This window comes from Rhizophagus irregularis, chromosome 8 (genome assembly GCF_026210795.1).
Source record: "Rhizophagus irregularis chromosome 8, complete sequence".
NCBI lineage: Eukaryota > Fungi > Glomeromycota > Glomeromycetes > Glomerales > Glomeraceae > Rhizophagus > Rhizophagus irregularis.
The window spans coordinates 3,167,812-3,188,439 of NC_089436.1; the positions used below are offsets into that span (position 1 = coordinate 3,167,812).

At 25.1% G+C, this 20,628-nt stretch overlaps 3 protein-coding genes across 3 annotated transcripts; 1 reads left to right on the plus strand and 2 right to left on the minus strand.

Annotated features, from left to right (window-relative positions):
• Positions 1-1,285: 1,285 nt before the first annotated feature.
• OCT59_028593 (uncharacterized protein) lies at positions 1,286-3,924 on the plus strand (the record flags this gene model as incomplete). The annotated part of the gene is made up of 6 exons (XM_066147404.1): positions 1,286-1,359; positions 1,686-1,860; positions 1,939-3,007; positions 3,082-3,693; positions 3,780-3,815; positions 3,899-3,924. 6 exons carry the CDS (start codon positions 1,286-1,288, stop codon positions 3,922-3,924), a joined length of 1,992 nt encoding a protein of 663 aa, XP_065994115.1.
• A 730-nt stretch (positions 3,925-4,654) lies between these two features.
• On the minus strand, positions 4,655-8,507 carry OCT59_028594 (uncharacterized protein; the record flags this gene model as incomplete). Its single annotated transcript, XM_066147405.1, has 3 exons — positions 4,655-7,991; positions 8,159-8,200; positions 8,491-8,507. The coding sequence occupies 3 exons, from the start codon at positions 8,505-8,507 to the stop codon at positions 4,655-4,657; spliced, it is 3,396 nt and encodes a 1,131-aa protein (XP_065994116.1).
• Positions 8,508-12,065: 3,558 nt separating this feature from the next.
• Positions 12,066-13,563, minus strand: OCT59_028595 (uncharacterized protein; the record flags this gene model as incomplete). The annotated part of the gene is made up of 5 exons (XM_025326868.1): positions 12,066-12,445; positions 12,523-12,853; positions 12,937-13,109; positions 13,185-13,257; positions 13,327-13,563. 5 exons carry the CDS (start codon positions 13,561-13,563, stop codon positions 12,066-12,068), a joined length of 1,194 nt encoding a protein of 397 aa, XP_025173972.1.
• Between the last annotated feature and the right edge of the window lie 7,065 nt (positions 13,564-20,628).

The following is a 20,628-nucleotide window of genomic DNA, read 5'->3' on the forward strand; positions in this document are numbered from 1 at the left end:
CCTGTAAACTTTAAGATTGTAAGAATGAAAATTTGCTGCAACGGTACAACAAACGCATAAGAAGTCGTTAAACAAATTTTTGCTTGAAGGATTTTTATTGTAATGAAATAATATGATGGAGCGAACATCTGTATCAGGAAAAATTGAGAAATTCAACTAAATAAAAAAAATCAAAGATTTTTATCAGGATTAAGTCTTTTTTTCGGATTAGTTTGAAATTGAATGTCGATTAAATTCATTCATTTTTACAGAAAAATAATATCATTTGAAAATATAATTAATATAAGAAAATGTTTTAATTTTAATTCTATTAAATTTCTATTATATGTTTGCGAATTAATATTTTCTGATGTTTAATTCTTATTTTATATTTATTCACAATTGGCAGTTCTATTTACGCTATTTACGTTCATGGAATACTTTTATTATTAATATTAGGGTATTACCACATTCCATTTGTTTTTCATTAATTGTCTTATCATAATTGTTTGTATTTTTAAATTAACTTTTGTATTGAATAACTATAAATATTTGTACTTCAAAATATTTAGCCAATATTAACGTGATTCATATGGATAATTGGTCAATTTAGTGTTTTTGGGATTTTTTTTATTTTTCGATTGTTTAAATTTTTATGTTAGTTAATCGGCGAAATTTTTTCAACACTCATAAACGTGAAAATTAAGCTTGTGATTATACTTCATACGTATGCATATTCATAATTGCATATGCTTCTTTGATAATCAAAGAAATTATAGTCCTATATCAATTTTATTACATGTTTAAATTAAAAAAAAAGTAATCTAAAATGGAAAATAATTCATCACCTCTTAAAAATCATTTTAGTTACATGCTAAAAAAAAAAGAAATAATAATTTAAAATTATATAACAAAATAGAATTCCTTATCGTTGAAAAAGGAGATGAATCAATGAATCATGTTATCATCATTAATATAAAAGTTTCTTATCGCGTGGTTTGAAAAAAAAAGTATTATATCCGAAATTCTGAAAATACTTACTCAAAAATCATCATTAATCTTTTTTTTGAATTATGAATTATATTTATTTTCTAATGATCTATGTTTCAATTGTTTCATACTTTTCTAAAATTTATTTACTAATTTTTTATCCATAATTTCAGTCTCTACCGTAGCAATTCAAATGTCGATCATTCACCATTAACCTTTTTTATAGATGTTTGTCTCACAAAAAAATACGTTCACGTTATACAAAAAAAAAACAATATAAAATGTTTATTTGTTTATGTTATAACGTAATAAAGTTATGGAACCGAAACAGGAGCGTTATAATTCACAGGATCCCAATGACCCATTTTTCAGTGATAAAATTATTATCAGGTATGTTTGACTAAAATAAGTATTACACATTTTATCTTCTCAATAAATAAATATGGTACAAAAAATGAATTTTAACTTCAAATTTTTTTTAAAAAAAGATGAATTAATAGAGACGGTTGAACCTTTAAAACTTTATACGGAATATGTATGAAATGTGGTCAGCGAAGAAGCTATTATCGGTGGTGTATATTATGTGAACGAAAGCAAAGCGAAGATAATTTTAAAAATTGGACTAGCGGAAATAATGATATTGACGTATTCATTAAACATTCACAGTTTTATTCAAGCGGCCCCCAAACTTTTCTAGAATGGATTCCCTTTAACAGGCTTGAGAATATAAAATATTTAAGTAAAGCATCAAGAAGTACAGTGTATTCAGCTATTTGGAAGGATGGGCCGAGAATTTTATGGAATCATCAAAATCAAGAGTACAAGAGGTCTAAAACTCAAGTTCTCGTCAAATTGTATCATGAGGATCAAGTTAATGAAATTTTGAATGAGGTATTTTTTTTCTTTATACTAAAAATGAATAAATCATTTGATAAAAATTAATTATGATTAATACCGTGTTCTATTTAGCTCAAAATATATTTAGATTGTTACGCACGAGATTGTGCTTTGCTAATTCAATTTTATGGAATATCTCAACATCCTGATCATAAAGCATATCTTCTTATTAAACAATATGCTCAGAATGATTCATTGCACAATTACATTTTGTACAACTTTAAAAGTTTGGATTGGGAAATAAAATTACATTTACTTCTTTATCTTGCCGAAGATTTAAAGGCATTGCATAATTCTGGTTATGTTCATAGAAATTTAAATCCACCTAATGTGTTGGTATTCGAAAATGGATTGTGTGCAATAGGATCATATTCAAAATGTCGTAAGGATTTATCTTCGCCGAACGCAGAGGAGATATTTGGATGGCAACGTTATATGGCACCAGAATTTTTACGTTATAAACCTTATACAAAGGCTAGCGATATTTATTCATTTGGAATGATAATGTACACTGTTGGAACCGGAATGATTCCTTATAATCAGTCTCATGATGTTCAATATTTAACTCTTGATGTTTGTTTAGGATTAAGACCAAAAATACCAGTTAATATACCAGAAAGTTTCTCGGAATTAGTGATAAGATGTTGGAATAATGAACCAGAATCACGTCCTAATATTCATGAAATACATAATACTTTAATGAACTGGTGGTCATCCATTTATAATAAATGCCCAAATTCAACTTGTTTAGAATTTCTTGCCGCAAATGATAGGGATCATATTAATTTAAAATCTCAAAAAATTATACAACAAAAACCAGAAAATGACAAACCATTAATACTTCCGGATTTAAAGAATTTAGAACCGTTAGAATTAATCAAATTTATTATAAGTAATCATTTTGTTAAATATATTAATAGGGATGAATTATCAACAACTATGGAACATATTGGTAGTGGTCATTTTGGGACTATTTCAAAAACTATATGGAAAAAAACAAACGATAGAGTTGTCTGTAAAAGATTAAAAAATATTGAATCAATTAATAATAAATTAGTTGAAGCATTTCTTCATGAATTAAGCATGCATAGAAGGTTAGATTTTTGCTCAAGAATAATACGTATATTAGGAATAAGTTTTGGTAAGATTATATAATATTCGAATTTTTTTTTTCTTTATTGTTTCATTACTGAATATTTATTTTTTAATTAATAGATGAGACTACTGAAGAATATTTATTTGTAATGCAATATGCTGATGGTGGGGATTTACGTAATTATCTTCAACAAAATTTTTCAAGATTAAAATGGGAAGATAAAATTAGATTAGCTCATCAAATTACAGAAGGAATAAATTATCTTCATGAGGAAAATATTCTTCATAGAGATTTACATTCTAAAAATATAGTAATACATCAAGGTGAAGCTAAAATTATTGACCTTGGCATTGCAAAGAGCACAGAAACCGAAACAAATCTTCATCCTGGTGTATTTGGAATGATTTCGTACATTGATCCTAAACTTTTAGAAAATTGTTCTTATAAATATGATAAAAAATCCGATATTTATAGTTTAGGAGTTCTTATGTGGGAATTATCTAGTGGTTGTCCTCCTTTTAATAATGAGGATTTAATACTTTTGAGAATCAATTTAATATGTGGTGCAAGAGAAGATCCTATTCCTGATATGCCCATTGAATATTTAAACTTATATAAATCATGTTGGGATAATATACCAGATTTAAGACCATCAATTAAGCAAGTTTTCAATAAATTAGATAAAATGTTAAATTTTCCAAATGATAATAATGATCATTTAATTTTGCAAGGTAATCAAGTTATAAATTTTATTACTTTAAATATTATACTTTACGTTTAAAGTCTTTTTTAAAATTTTTTTCACTTTACATTTTAGATTCTATAAATAAATCAGAAATTGAGCAATCTGAAGGTACACTTATAATAATCTAATTTTTTTTATTTTAATTTTACTTCGTAATAAACTACTAATATACTTTCTTTATTTTATTGAAGATTTAACAATAAAAGAAGTTTTTTGAATATGAATTACCATTTAAATTATATACTAATCATTTTTAACTAGTATTCTAAACACAATTTTAATCTCAAACGGAAATTGGACATGATTTTAAATATCATTTATTTTTAACGATTATTGGAGTATTATATGTAGTGTTAATAACCATAATAATTTTTGTTTAACTTATTCTAACTATATAGATTGAACTAATATTAAATATTAACAAGAGAAATTTTAGGGAGTTTTATAGAACTTAAGTAAATTAATACTAATATTTTTTAATTAGTTCAATTTCAACTGTCCAGACATTTTTTTTCAATTGGGCCTTATCCGATTTCATCACTGTTGACCAAACTTTTTGTCTTTACATATTAGTATTATTAGTATTGGGCTCCAATTTCAGAATTTACAAACAATGGCACTTTTTTTGATATTTCAAGATAATGATTAACTTAGTACTAACGAAAATTAATGGTTGTAAAAATAAATAAATAAAAAGAATCGAATATGCGAGTGGCTCCTTTATATTTTATTAAATATATTTCATATTATAAATGAATATACTGTAAGTTAAGAAATTACAAACATGGTAAGTTTAAGATCCTATAAGTGGAAATTAAATTATTTGGCTATTAATGTTAGTATTAAATGAGTAAATGAAATAAATAATTTAGCTAATCCATTTGACTTTATATAGAAAGCTAATAAAAAATACAATACAGAACAATAAATCCACTGTAAAAAAATAATTATTTTTTCTGAATTAAAAGAACATCTAAATTTGCCTGAACATCTAAACATCCATTTTCTAAAGCTTTCTTATACCAATAAATAGCATTTTCTATATTTTTATCAGTTCCTTTACCTCTCTCATATAAATATGCAAGACTTTTTTGTGCATTAAGATCCCCCTCTGTTGCAGCCATTTTGTATGAATTAAATGCTTTTTCTTTATTCATATCTATACCAATTCCATTTTCATAAAAGTATCCAAGTTTATATTGAGCATCAATAAATCCTTGATTTGCTGATTTTTTATAAAATTCAAATGCTCTTATATGGTTTTCACAAATACCCTTACCTAATTCATAAAAATTACCTAACTTAAATAATGCAAATCCGTTGTCATTTTCAGCAGCTTTATGATACCAATAATTAACTTTATCTAAGTCGTTCAATAATTCCTCATCATTTTCAATAATATCAACTTCAATATAACCGCCAGATGCTTCATTATATAATTCAAATCCTTTTTCCTCATCAACTTCAGTTCCAATACCATTTACATGGCAATATCCAAGTTGAAATTTTGAATCTATATCTCCACCTTCAGCTGATCTCCTATAATATTCAAATGCTTTAATTACATCCTTATCTGCTACACCATTTCCTAATTCATAACATTCACCTATGTTATATAATGCTACTTTATTTCCATTTTCTGCCGCTTTATTATACCAATAAAAAGCTTTTTCTAAATCCTTTTCAGTTCCTTCACCATTTTCATACATAATCCCTAAGTTATTTTGTGCAGAACAATTTCCTCCTTCAGCTGCTACTTTAAAAAATTCAAATGCTTTGGCTTCATTTTTTTCAACACCTCTTCCATTTTTATAACAATTGCCTAAATTACATTGTGCTACTTTATCTCCATCTTCTGCCGCTTCATTATACCAATAAAAAGCTTTATCTAAATCATTTTCAGTTCCTTCCCCATTTTCATACATAAGCCCTAAGTTATTTTGTGCAGAACAATTTCCTTCTTCGGCTGCTATTTTAAAAAATTCAAATGCTTTTGTTTTATTTACTTCAGTTCCAACTCCTTTATAATAACAATATCCAAGTTTAACTTGTACATGTAAATAATCTTGTTTAGCTGATTCCTCATAATATTCAAATGCTTTAATTACATCCTTATTTACTACACCATTTCCTAATTCATAACATTCACCTATATTGTATAATGCTACTTTATCTCCATCTTCTGCCGCTTCATTATACCAATAAAAAGCTTTTTCTAAATCTTTTTCAGTTCCTTCACCATTTTCATACATAAGCCCTAAGTTATTTTGTGCAAACCAATTTCCTTCTTCAGCCGCTATTTTAAAAAATTCAAATGCTTTTGTTTTATTTACTTCAGTTCCAACTCCTTTATAATAACAATATCCAAGTTTAATTTGTGCATGTAAATATTCTTGTTTAGCTGATTCCTCATAATATTCAAATGCTTTAATTACATCCTTATTTACTACACCATTTCCTAATTCATAACATTCACCAACATTATATAATGCTACTTTATCTCCATTTTCTGCCGCTTCATTATACCAATAAAAAGCTTTTTCTAAATCTTTTTCAGTTCCTTCACCATTTTCATACATAAGCCCTAAGTTAATTTGTGCAAAACAATTCCCTTCTTCAGCTGCTATTTCATATAATTCAAATGCTTTTGTTTGATTTTTTTCAACACCTCTTCCATTTATATAACAATTGCCTAAATTATATTGTGCTACTTTATAGCCAGTTTCTGCCGCTTTATTATACCAATAAAAAGCTTTTTCCAAATTCTTTTCAGTTCCTTCACCATATTGATATAAGAATCCTAAATTATTTTGTGCAAAACTATTTCCTCCTTCAGCTGCTATCTTATATAATTCAAATGCTTTTGTTTTATTTACTTCAGTTCCAACTCCTATATTGTAACAATTTCCAAGTTCATATTTTAAGCTCATATTTATACCCTCAGCAAATATTTTTGAATATTCAAATTCTTTTTGCTTATTAATTTTAATTTCTTTTTTACCAGACACAAAATATTTAGTAGCTAGTTTGTTAAATAATTCAAATGCTTTGTTTTCATCTTTATCTACTCCTTTTCCATATATGTAATATTCTCCTAATAAATATTGTGCATCACTATAACCTTTTTCAGCTATTATCTTTGCTAATTCAAATGCTTTTATACTATCCACTTCAGTTCCATATCCAAAATCGTAACAATAGATTAGTTGAGATTGTGCATTTATATATCCTTGTTCAGCAGATTTCTTATATAATTCAAAAGACTTTCTTAAATCTTTTCTTACACCATCTCCTAATTGATAGCATCCACCTAAATTAAACTGTGCAAATTTACATCCATTTTCTGCTGCTTTTTGTAAATAATAGAATGATTTTTCATAATTTGTTCTTAGTAATATTTTTCCAATACAATAAAATCCAAATTGACTCAAATTTTTATTAAATAATATTTTATAAAATTTAATTTTTTTAGATTTGTTTATTTCAACTCTCACTTTTACATTATAATACTTTTTAAGAATATTTTTTGCTATTATGTTTCCATTATTTGTTGCTTTTTCATACCAACATTTGGCTTGTATTTTATCTAATTTTGTTCCAATTCCATAATAAAAACAATTACCAACTTGTAATTGAGCATCAGCATTTTCTTGTTTAGCTAAGTTTTTATAATATTTAAATGCTATGCCTTTATCTTTTTCAACTCCTTTTCCTAATCTATAACAATGTGCAAGATAAAGTTTTGCAGTGCTATTTCCATTTTTAGCTGCTGTATTATACCAATAAAATGATTTTTTTTCATTTTCTACAATTCCAATACCAAATTCATAACAATTTCCTAAATAAAATTGCCCAACAATACTTCCATTTTTAGCAGATTTTTGATACCAATAAAATGCCAACTTTTTATCTTTTTTAGTCCCATATCCATCATAATAACATTTAGCAAGATATACTTGTGCAATTGGATAATTATCATCTGCTGATTGTGAAAATAATTCAAATGCTCTACTGACATTTTCATCTACACCAATATTATAATAATAAAATAATCCAAGGAACCAAATATACTGTGTTTTATCTTGATTTTTTAATAACCATTTTATAAGTTGATCTGTAGCTTGATTTATTTGTAATATATGTTTGCTTATTAATTGTTGAGCGTGATCAAACGTAGTGCCTTTATCATGTTTCTCAATAGCATATGCAATTATCTTATCTAAATTAAGAAATTCAATAAAATCGTTTGATGATTGTGTTACTTGATTTACTTGTTCTGTTACACTTTACGGTGTACCGTTTGGATGAAAAGTGCCAAAATTTCGAAAAATTGATTTTTCGAATTTTTGAATTTTAAAATCTCCTTATAAGGAGATTCTCCTTATAAGGAAAATCTCCTTTTATGGCAATGTAACGTTACACAAATGTCCAAATAAAGAAGTTTGTATTACCAAATTTCCTTTTTTGGACGTTTTGTGTAACGTAGATCTATCCTATAAAAGGAAAATTTCCTTATAAGGCGATTTTAAAAGTTCAAAATTTCAAAATTTCGAAATTTCAAAAAAAAATTACCATAAAAGGAAATTTTTTTTAAGATTTTTGAAATTTCGAAATTTCGAAATTTTGAATTTGAAAATCGCCTTTTAAGGAAATTTTCCTTTTATGTAAGGGATCTACGTCGCACAATATTTAATTTATAGTGCCAGCCAGAATTATAATCTCCTTATACAGAAATTTTGTTTAAAAATATTTTTTTAACAAATCTGGTGGCTAAACTATTTACCCGAATTCCGAAATCATGTGTTAATATTTATTTTTACCAAAAATTGGAGTAATCCTGGCCGGATTTAAGAAAAATATTAATGTAACGTTACACAAATTTCCAAAAAAGGAAATTTTGCTTCTTGCAAAAAATTGGAAATTTGGTTTCACAAATACTCCAAAAAAGGAAATTTACATGGCGATCACTTAATTCCGGCCAGCATTATAAATTTTTTATATTCTTTATTAATTAAAAAAAATTTAATTTTTTTTAATAAACTTTTAATTTTTTTTTAATGATCTATATATACTTTATTAATATTAAGTTCATATACCATATAAACAAATTATCATAAGCTATATCCATCCAATAGAATGCAATCATCAAAATAATAAACTTTTAATAAACTTTAACTTTTTAATTTTTTTTAATAATAATAATAATTATTATTATTATTATTAGCATTATATTAATTTTTTAATTATGCAAAATAATTATCAATTTTACCAATGGCTGGTATCTTCTAATATTTGTATTTGAATAATACATATTTTTAATGAAGAAAAAGCAATATATGATAAAATTTATATTAATAAAATTTTTAATAATTTTTATTTTTTTTTGTTTTTTTATCAAATTTTCAATTATACAAAATAAATATTTATATTTAAGTGATGTATTAAATATGTTTTTAATGAAAAGAAAACAATATATAATGAATTTATTTAATATTCTTTTTAATAAATTTTTTTATAATTTTTATATTTTTATTTTTTAATTTTTCTTAAAAAACTTTTTAACTTTTTTCTTAATAAACTTTTTAATTTTTTTTTGTTTTTTTTGTCAAATTATTTTCAATTATACAAAATGATTATCAATTTTACTAATGACTAGCATTTTCCAATATTTGTATTTAAACGATATATTAATATTTTTAATAGTGAGAAAGCAATATATGATTAATATTCTTTTTAAATAATTTTTAATAAATTACAATAAACTTTTTTTATAAACTTTTTAATTTTTCTTAATGAACATTTTAATTTTTTTTTTTATCAAATTTTCAATTACAATCAACCCTTGTTATAACGAACCCTAGATTCCAGACCTCAACTTCACTATATAGTTATAGTGAAGATTTTAAGAAAATTTAATTGGTTAATTCATTATAACAAGGGGAAATTTATTATAGTTGTCTGAAAAATTCACTATATCAAGGGTTGACTGTATACAAAATAATTATCAATTTTACTAATAGCTAGCATTTTCCAATATCTGTATTTAAGCGATATATTAATGTTTTTAATGAAAAGAAAGCAATATATAATAAAACTTATATAATATTTTTTTTAAATAATTTTTATATTTTTTTTAATAAATTATAATAAACTTTTTTTATAAACTTTTTAATTTTTCTTAATAAACATTTTAATTTTTTTTTAATAAGCTTTTTAATTTTTTTAATAAACATTTTAATTTTTTTTTTAACAAATTTTTAATTATACAAAATAATTATTAATTTTACTAATGGCTTAATATTTGTATTTAAGTAATATATTAAATATGTTTTTAATAAAAAGAAAACAATATATACAATATATAATGAACTTATTTAATATTCTTTTTAATAAATTTTTTTATAATTATTATATTTTATCTTTTAATTTTTCTTAAAAAACTTTTTAACTTTTTTCTTAATAAACTTTTTAATTTTTTTTTGTTTTTTTTGTCAAATTATTTTCAATTATACAAAATGATTTTCAATTTTACTAATGGCTAGCATTTTCCAATATCTGTATTTAAGCAATATATTAATATTTTTAATAAAGAAAAAGCAATATATGATAAAACTTATATAATATTCTTTTTAATAAATTGTTTTAATAAATATTCTTTTTTTTATAAATTAAAATTAATATAAATTTGAAATCATAAAATAAGCATATCTTAATCTGTTTTATAAGTTTACTTAAAGAAAAAAAATAGTTTTTAAATACTATTTTTAACTTTATATTTAAACGAAGATTTTGCTAATTATATCCAAAAATAGAAAAACAAGAAAATGGCATTTAAAACCTCATTTTGTATTTTAAGTAAACTTATAGAGCAGATTAAAATAGTACATTTAATATATTGTATATGTTTAAAAGATTGTATTATTTTATATATATGGTGAAAATTTTATTTAGAAAAAAATTTTTTTTTGAAATTATATAATTTACTTCTACTTTAGACATTTTTCAAAAAGGAAAGTGTAATGCATTATATATGTAATGAATAAATTTACTTATAATAAAATAATATAAAAAGGATATTAAAGGCAAATATTGGAGAGACTTATTGGAAAAAATATAAAAAATTTATTAAAAAAAAAATTTTATTAATTTGCATTTTAGGTAAAATTATCTAAAATAAAATTTAGCAGTTTAAACAATTGTTAAAATTTAGCCTACAACATTACCACTAGCTAATAATAAATAATAACAGATTAATTATTGAAAATAAAAAATAGAAAGTATAATGTCTGTAATAAATAGCTTTTTTAGTATTATTACAAAATTTTTCTTATATAATCATAGCAAAAATTTATCACCTTATATAATAAATACTTTAAATACTCTTCACATTTCCATTTTTATAAGTATTCTAAAAACAGAATTTTTTCAGTAATTAAAATCTATTTATTATGATCTTATTTATCATATGGTTCATAATGTTAGCCAAAAAATCATGAAAAAAAAAATTTTGTAGTAATACTACTAATAAATTAAATAAAAATTAAAGAATATAAAAGAATATTAAAAAGAATATTAAAAAAATTATCACACTATAATTAAGCTATAATGCTGGCCGGAATTAAGTGATCGCCATATAAATTTCCTTTTTTGGAGTATTTGTGAAACCAAATTTCCAATTTTTGCGAGAAGTAAAATTTCCTTTTTTGGAAATTTGTGTAACGTTACATTAATAATTTTCTTAAATCCGCCCAGGATTACTCCAATTTTTGGTAGAAATTAAATATTTCCTTTTTTGAAAAATTGATCACAAGTAATTGTAAAATTAATAAAATCAATTATAATTCCGGCCAGAATTACAATTACATGATTTCGGAATTCGGGTAAATAGTTTAGCCACCAGATTTGTTAAAAAAATATTTTTAAACAAAATTTCCGTATAAGGAGATTATAATTCTGGCTGGCACTATAAATTAAATATTGTGCAACGTAGATCCCTTACATAAAAGGAAAATTTCCTTAAAAGGTGATTTTCAAATTCAAAATTTCGAAATTTCAAAATTTCAAAAATCTTAAAAAAATTCCCTTTTATGGTAATTTTTTTTTGAAATTTCGAAATTTTGAAATTTTGAACTTTTAAAATCGCCTTATAAGGAAATTTTCCTTTTATAGGATAGATCTACGTTACACAAAACGTCCAAAAAAGGAAATTTGGTAACACTAACTTCCTTATTTGGACATTTGTGTAACGTTACATTGCCATAAAAGGAGATTTTCCTTATAAGGAGAATCTCCTTATAAGGAGATTTTGAAAATTCAAAAATCGAAAAATCAATTTTTCGAAATTTTGGCACTTTTCGTTCAAACGGTACACCGTACTTGTTCTGTTACACTTGCATTTGATGGATTTTCATATTTTTGACTCGAAACCGTTCTATTTTCATATTCTGTTATAATATTTGATTCATCTTTTGATATTATTATTTCATTAATTGAATCTTTGATTTCCTTGTTTGAATCAGATGATATATTTAGTTCATCATTTGATATTAATTCATTATATAAATATATAGTTTCTTTAGTAAATTCCGGATTTATTTCATATTCCATTGAATGGATTTCTTTTTTTTCATAAATATGATTAATTATTGTACCTATTTCAACATGAGAGATTAATGATTCAAGAGTTGAAACAATTTCCTGTATATTTGGGCGTTTATTCGGTTCATCTCTCCAGCATTCTAACCAATTTTAAAAAAAATAAATTAAATGTTCTTATAAAAATAAAATATAAAAATTTAATTGATTATTACATTACCCGTATATAAGTTACTATATTTATCAGATGTTCCATCAATAATTTCTTCTCGTTTACCATTTAATATAGATAAAATTAAATTTGCACCATGATCAACTTTATAAAAAGGCTTATACCCACTTGATATTTGCCACAATAAAACTCCAATGCTATACACATCAGAATTTTTTTTTAATTCATAGTTTTGATCGTTAAACTTTTTCGGATCTATATAAGGTATTGCACCAAGAATTTTTGACGCATCGCTTGACGACGCTTCAACAATTTTTTTTGACAAACCGAAGTCTGCTAATTTAATACTTTTTTGATGTATGAGTATATTATTTCCATGCTTTAATTATAAATAAGAAAATTATATTAATCTTTTATAATAAACTACGATAAATCGAAATAGAATAAGAAAATTCTTAATACCAAATCACGATGAATAATATCTTCTTCATGTAAAAATTCTACAGCACTAGCCAGTTGCGACGCTAATTGATATTTGTCCGTCCAATCGAGTTCACTAAAATGCTCGTTTAAATACGTATTTAATGTGCCGTTATTAGCGTATTCCATTACAAAAGAGTACTTTTGGGTTGCGTCTAAATAAAAAAACAATTTTAATAACAAGAAAAAAGACTTTATTGTATAATATATAACATTTGTTTAATACTTACCGAGTTCTACCTTTGTGATTCCATATAACCGTATTATATTTTCATGATAATCAACACTTCGGTGTAATTTTAACTAAAAGTATGATTTTAATTTTTTTTTTATTTAACTTTTCGGATAATAACTGTAAAAAAATATACGTACCTCTTTTATAACTTCTCTGAGAGTTTGTTTATCGTTATTATTAATAAAAGATTTCAAGGCGAAAAAACGATTAGAGCTTTTCCAATTAACACGATAAACAATCCCGTACGAACCACTTCCTATCGGTTGAATATTTTTGAAGTCTGAATATTCATATAGTTTGATGTTTTCATCATCAATTGATCTCTCTAACCAGTTTATATAGTAATTTAAATCTTTTTTGGTATCTTTTGACATTTTTTTCTTAAAGGGTTTTAAAAATATATCTAAAAAGTTTTAAAAATAAACCCAAAACTGCTAATTAAATTATACGTCTTGTTTCCTAATTTTAGGTTACCTTTTTTCATTCACAAAATTAATTTTGTAACAGACCATCTTTGCCATATTTAGTTAATTTAGTTAATTATTAGTCCGGGCAATTTCCAAATTTGATCGGTGACAATCTCACCTTTTTTGTCTATGCCGATTAAGAAGAATGTCGATCAGAACATTCTATATGTAACATCAGGTGGTAGTGCTTCGATCCGGATGAAAACTTGAATATTTTCATGTGACGATTATGGCTGAGAAAGATTATGAATTTCAGATTTAAACAGACTATAATTTAAACCAACATTAAAGTATTATTATCCCAAAAATTTATACTAATTCTGGCCAAACTCATAGTGCCAGCGAAATTTAATGAAATTCAATCCGGATGAAAATCCGGATAAAACCGCTACGGATCGAAGCACTATCAGGTGGACATTGAAATATGAAAATTTTTTTTAATAAAAATTATAACATCGTAAAAATATTGCATTATTTCTTAATTCTTAATTCAGTAGCTATTATGATTTTTTTCTTTACTACATACATTGTGTTTAAAATAGTATTGCAAAATAAGATAATAATTCTTAAAAAAAAAAATAATAATAAGACTAAAAAAATAAAAAAAATATAACGGGACATATATTAAGATTAAAAAAGTAGTTCGTTAAACCTTTTTATAGTTAGTATAAGAACGTATTATTTAGTAGCTTTATACCTTTAAAGTAGAGTTGATTATAAAAAAGTCATTGCTGATTATAAAATTACGCACCTTATATTTGTTTTCATTGTTAAATGTTTAATTGTAAAAAAATTTTTCATCAATCGATGAAAATAATTGTCCAGACTGAATTCTTATACGAATTTCCGACACGTGATGATGTACGTACGACAATAAAGCCTTCCTAGTTTTTTTTTGACAATTTCTAAATACCTAAACAAATTATAATATAAATTATATCATGTGTCCATTGTGAAAAAAATTAAATTTATTACAAAGTTGAAACGTTTAATAACTGTATTTTCACTCGTTCTGATGGTGATTGTTTGTTAAATTTTGATTAAATACCTAATAATTATCTTCGGTTTAATATTTCACGCAAATAATTAATTTTTGTGTTTATTTCTCTAAAATGATAAAATATTTGCTTCAAATTTTCTCTAGGCAATAATTTAACTTCTTCATAATATCAAAGCTTAAAAAAAAATTAGTATATTGTAAGGCAAATAATATAATTAAATCTTACTCTTTAATGCTTCATTTTTCCCATCAATAATACCATAGGTGTACTTGCTTTTCTAAGGACTAAGTTCACTGTAAGTTGATATACTAATTAATAAACCAGCTTCTATATAAACAGTTAATAACGATAACGATATAACATCTAATAAATCATATATAATTATTTGCGCGCTTATAATTCAAAAATTACTTGCACCATCGGGAATGTAATGAGATAAAAAAAAATAATTCTGCATAGCCTTGAAAAATCATATTATAAGAATATAATATATTGTGAAACTATATTGAGGGTGAATTCATCAAGACATCAACGAGTCCTAAAATAAAAATAATGAAATGTATTCTTTTTTAAATTGATATTTTTAAAAGCAGCTTATCCAATTTTTATTATAACAAATTAGGTTAAAAGTTAAAATTATAACATTCTCCATCAAATCCACCAAAGTTACTTGTCTTCAAAAGGACGAAATATATATTGATTTCTTGGCATATCATATTTATCGAATAAATCAGTTTTTACAAAAAGCAACAATTATAATTTAACCAATTAAGTTTATTGAGACTGGTGTACCCGCGCCTCATTAATTTTTTGCTTACTTTACGGAATTCCATATTTCATCGCTCAATAATTAACTTAAACTTCTTATAAAATTTGGCCAATAATGCTTGAATTTGGTTAAAAAAAATCATATTTGTAAGTAAAATTTGAAGATACTATATCAATATCTGGAATTTTCAATTGGAGTAAAATTAATAGATTTATATATTATGTGATAACCACTAGATTTACGGTAGTTAAAATTTACGTAGATGTGTAAATGTAACCAACACAAAAGCCAATAAATTTATACGTTACACATTATATAAATTATCTTTACCTATTCTCAAAAAACCATTAATCTATTCCTATTAAAAAAAGAAAAGAGAATGGTTAGTATCTAGGAGAAAAAACCAACACTATAGACACCATAGCACGACCTATTTACCGGGAGAGATCCAGGCCGAAATGCTAAAAAAAAAAGACAAAAGAACGGTTAATTATTAGACAATTGCTAAAGCTCACCAGCGGTGATTGTCACCATACTAGCATTATGATGCACTTTTGGCCTGAATTAAAATCTAATAAAACACTTGACTGGTATTACATCATAAATCCACCACTGGTGACCGTCACCACTGGTGATATTTAGCAATACCCTAATTATTATATTTCAAGCATATCACGGAATCCTTTTTAAAAAAGTGGGTGTGGAGTCGTGGACGTGTAAGTGTGAGTATACTGTGTGTGAGTGATTGCTTAAGTCAACTTTATTCTTTTTAGTGGTTTTTCTTTACCAATTATCTCACAAGTTTAAATGGTAGAGCTAATCTTATAAAGTTTCTTATAAAAGATTGGCTTCCATCCCTGATAATTATCGCCGTTTTCAAAATGATGTATTCAGTTAAATTGAATAAAAAAAAAAAGAAAACTGAAAACCGGACGAAAACCGGACGAAATATGGACAAAAAACGGACGAAAACCGGGCGAATATTGGTATTCGAATATACAATCACAAATAAATTGCGTACACTATTTTGAAAACGGCGATAAGTCCCGATGATGCAAGTGACGTAATTAAGTGATGGGATCGGAAATTCTTAGAAGTCTTGGATAATAGGTGAGTTGGAGGAGAAGTAAAGGTGGTAGGTGTGGCCATGTATATACTACTGGTGAGTGAGTGATTACTTGAGATAGTTATATTCTTATAATACTTCTTGAGTAGAATGAGTTGTAGGTGATTACTTATGTAATTTTATTTCTTTCTTTAATAGATGATTTCCCTCTCAAAGTGAAGTAGCAGAGCATACACAGTAATTCAAAGTTTTAGGGTAAAGAAGAACTTATTCCTATATAATAAGATTTTGACGAAATTAAAGTAGGTAAAACAGAATCAGGTAAATAACTATCAAGTTAATTTCTGTTGAGATTATCCCTATAAAAAATTTTTAAATGATCTGAGTTTCTTCGGAATAAAAACTAGAAAAATGATGAGTTTTTCCGGAATTTTATATCTATAACCACTCTTTAGAATAAAATAAATAAGTTTTCCTAGAATCTTTTTTATAGGGTTAGTGAAAATGAAGTCACACAAATTTTCATTTGTTGTGTTTTGCACTTTTGCTTTTGCTACATCTATAGGTCGGGTATTGCTAAACATTGCCTTTACCAGCATTAGGATGGCATTTTGGGCGGCGTCTGCCCTAATGCTGGTAAAGGCGATGATCGCCCAAGCGATGTTTAGAAATTTTCTAATATGAAAATAAAATAAACGAGAAAATTGCTAAATATCACCGCTGGTGAATCTTTATTCCTGTAGAACCGTTACGTAACGATTCTTTTTTAAATAAATAAATATTACATAACATTCTTCGTGGGAACATCATCTGAATCATTTTAATTTTTAATCAATGAACACAAATTTCATTATCTGTTTTGATGATATCAAAATTTTTTTTTGATAAAATGGCTAAAGACACTTCTTCCCCATCAAAACCGGTAGTGCTCTCGATGATTATGTTTTATTGGGTAATAATAGATTAAGAGTTTCTCCGTTATGTGGTAATATTTATTTCATAAATTTGGCCAAAATTAAACGTAAATTATGGTTTTATAATCGTTATATCGTATTTAATGCGATGAATGATCCGTTTAGACTTTTGGTGAATCATGGGTAAGTTTATGCAGTATATTAAAAACAAGAAGTAAAAAAAAAAGGTCTTTAAATTATTTAACATTATAACTTATAAATAGGGATTAGGTTCTAATTATGAGAAATCATAAAAATTTTTTGATCATTATTTTGAAAAAGGCGGGAACTTTATTGGTAAATTTTTATTTATTATTTTAGCTGTAGTCATACTAAGAACATACTTTAACGACATGATTATGTTTCTTTTAGATACCGCCTGCAGTTACAACTTTGGTGAAGTAAGTATATAAAGAATATTAAACAACTAAATAATCAATTAATGAAATTCTTTAATTGATTTATAGCGAACGTTTTCTTGGGGAATACGTTTCGTTCTGGTAAGCGGTCAATGTCGTAATTGCAACGAAATATTCAGGTAATGAACTTTCATTGCAGAAGCTTCATTTTTTAAAACAACGTTGTCACTACGCTATAATCACGTGATTAGCTCATTGTCTTGTGCGTCGATATCAAACGTCATACGACGCGTTGCAAAAGTAAGAAAATGCATTGCCACTATACTTCTTTAATTTACTGTAAAAACGATTTCACTATACTTATTTTACTATTGTGAATATACAGTCTATGTGCTATTATTTATTATTTACAACGTTGTAAACATACTTTAATTACAAATATTTAATAAAGTAAATAATGCAATTTATTTTTACGCCAAAACTATTAAATTATACATTATTATTAATAATATAATTCCCTGTATAAAATATAAATGCATCTAAAAATAAATTATTCCATGCATCCAAATACTTCAAGAAGAACTGACCATTTACAAAAAAGAATAAACGAAACATTAGTGAATGTTTCGTTAAAATGGATTAAAAATTCCTGCTCTCCCTACTGAAATCCACACATTCAGAAAAATTGGCTGTCTAAAAAAAAGAATAAAATAAACATAAGTTTCGTTAAAATAAAAAATTCAAGGAAGATTGCTGAAATACTCACCAAAATTCCATGATTTTACACGTCCTAGTACTGGTCCCCTATAAAATAGAAGAAAATAACAAAATATTAGTAAGTTTCATTAAAAAGTAAGGTTCGTTAAAATAAAAGATAAAAAGAAATCCGCTGAAAAATTTGTTGAATTCAACAAAAATCCAATCTTCGACCATCTAAAAAAAAATATGAATGAATTGTTAAAAAAATATTTTGTTGAAAGAAATATATTAAATCCTTTCCCTATCGAATTCTCACACGTCCTAACGAATAAAGAAAACCCCTAAAAAAAGGAAAATTAGTATATATATAAATGAACAAAAACCAAATAAAATAAAAAAACCTACCTAAAAGAGCACCATTCGCACATCCAAAGAGTTGGAGACCCATCTAAAATAATGAAAAACGAAATTGTTAGGTTAACGTTTCGTTAAAATAAAAGTTTAAGAATGTAAAAAAAAATACCGTAATCTGCGTCTAAGGACCCTGAAGCTGCCTAAAAAACTGAAATGTCAGTAAACATTTCATTAAAGAATAATTTAAAAAATCACTTTTCCTACCAAAATTCCCACACGTCCAAATATTCAAAGACTACAAAAATGAACAAACGAAACATTAGTGAATTTTTTGTCAAAAGAAACAATAATAGTAAAAAAAACTTCACCCACCAAATTTTCCATGTATCTAGATACTGTATTTCGTCTACAAAAAGAAAAAAAAAGAAACTTTAATTGTTTCTTTAAAAAGTAAAAGAGAAAAAAAGTTCTTTTTTTAATTAAAATAAAAAACTGCTAAAAAAACGATTTACCCACCAAATTTTCCATACACCCAAACATCTAAAAGACGCCTAAAAAAGTAAAAAATGAGTGTTAATAACCTTCATTAATAAGAGAAACAACTTGAAGAGAGAAACTTATGAAACCATGTTCAAGGGGATTCAAAGTAGCTGCTAAAAAAAAAGTAAAGAAAAAAATGGGGAAAGGGTGAGAAAAACAAAAAGAAAAAGAAAGGATAAAAGAAAGGGGAAAGAACAAAGAAGGAAAGAGTGGGAGAGAGGAAATTGAAAAGAGGAAATTATGAAAGGAAAGAGAAAGCTAACGAAAAAAAAGATTAACGTTAAGCTTAAAAAAGCTTAGTCTTTATCAAACTGCAATTTGCGGATCATCATTAATTTGGATGATTTTTGAAATAAACTATTCTCTTGTATTTAGTGATTTATATATGATAATTTCTTCTTTCCATGCACGTTCTCTTTACATTATTTTACCCTCTTAACTATTGAAACTTATCTTTAATTTTTTTTAAAAAGTTTTTAAAATCGAAACTTTTTAATTATTTCTTTTAATTTTTTTTAAAAGTTTTGATCGAACTGTCAAACTTTTTTTGAAAAGCTTTAAAATTTTTAACGTATAATATTAGAGATCATAAGCTTTCTCACCAGCTGGCAAAATGTATGAAATTTCTTTTAAATCACAAAGAAAGCCTTGCTAAAGTTATCTTTAGTGTAGGTCTAGTAATACATTGCCTTAATTGAGCGTGGCTACGAAGTTTGTGATTGTCTTTGTTTTTTTTTTGTTATTTTGTAATGACATAATGATAATGGTGTGAAAAAAGGTAATTTTTTACGATTAAAAGATGTGGGAATAGGTGTAAAGGTGTAAAAAAGGAGAATTTTTGATTAAAGAATATAGGAATAATGTAAAAAAAGAATGTTGTAGAAATTAAAGAAATGTAATAAATCAATAAAAAAAATAACACAGTTACGTTATTATTTTGTGCAGATTGATTAAGTCACGAATTTTTTAAGTAATTTTTTCGTAAACTTAGCCAAAGTCACATGATCAAAATTATATACCAGTGCATTTGGAGTATTGTAAATACATATGACGTTATGACGTAACTACCAAAATGTACTAGATTAAACAAAAAATTTAATATGACTATTTGACGATCATTTAGTATAGTATCATCGTTGTCACTATGCAATTACAAGTATCATATCTACATTTTGACATCTCTGAAATTTAATACAAAAAAAATTTAAATTTACAGTATTATTACAATATA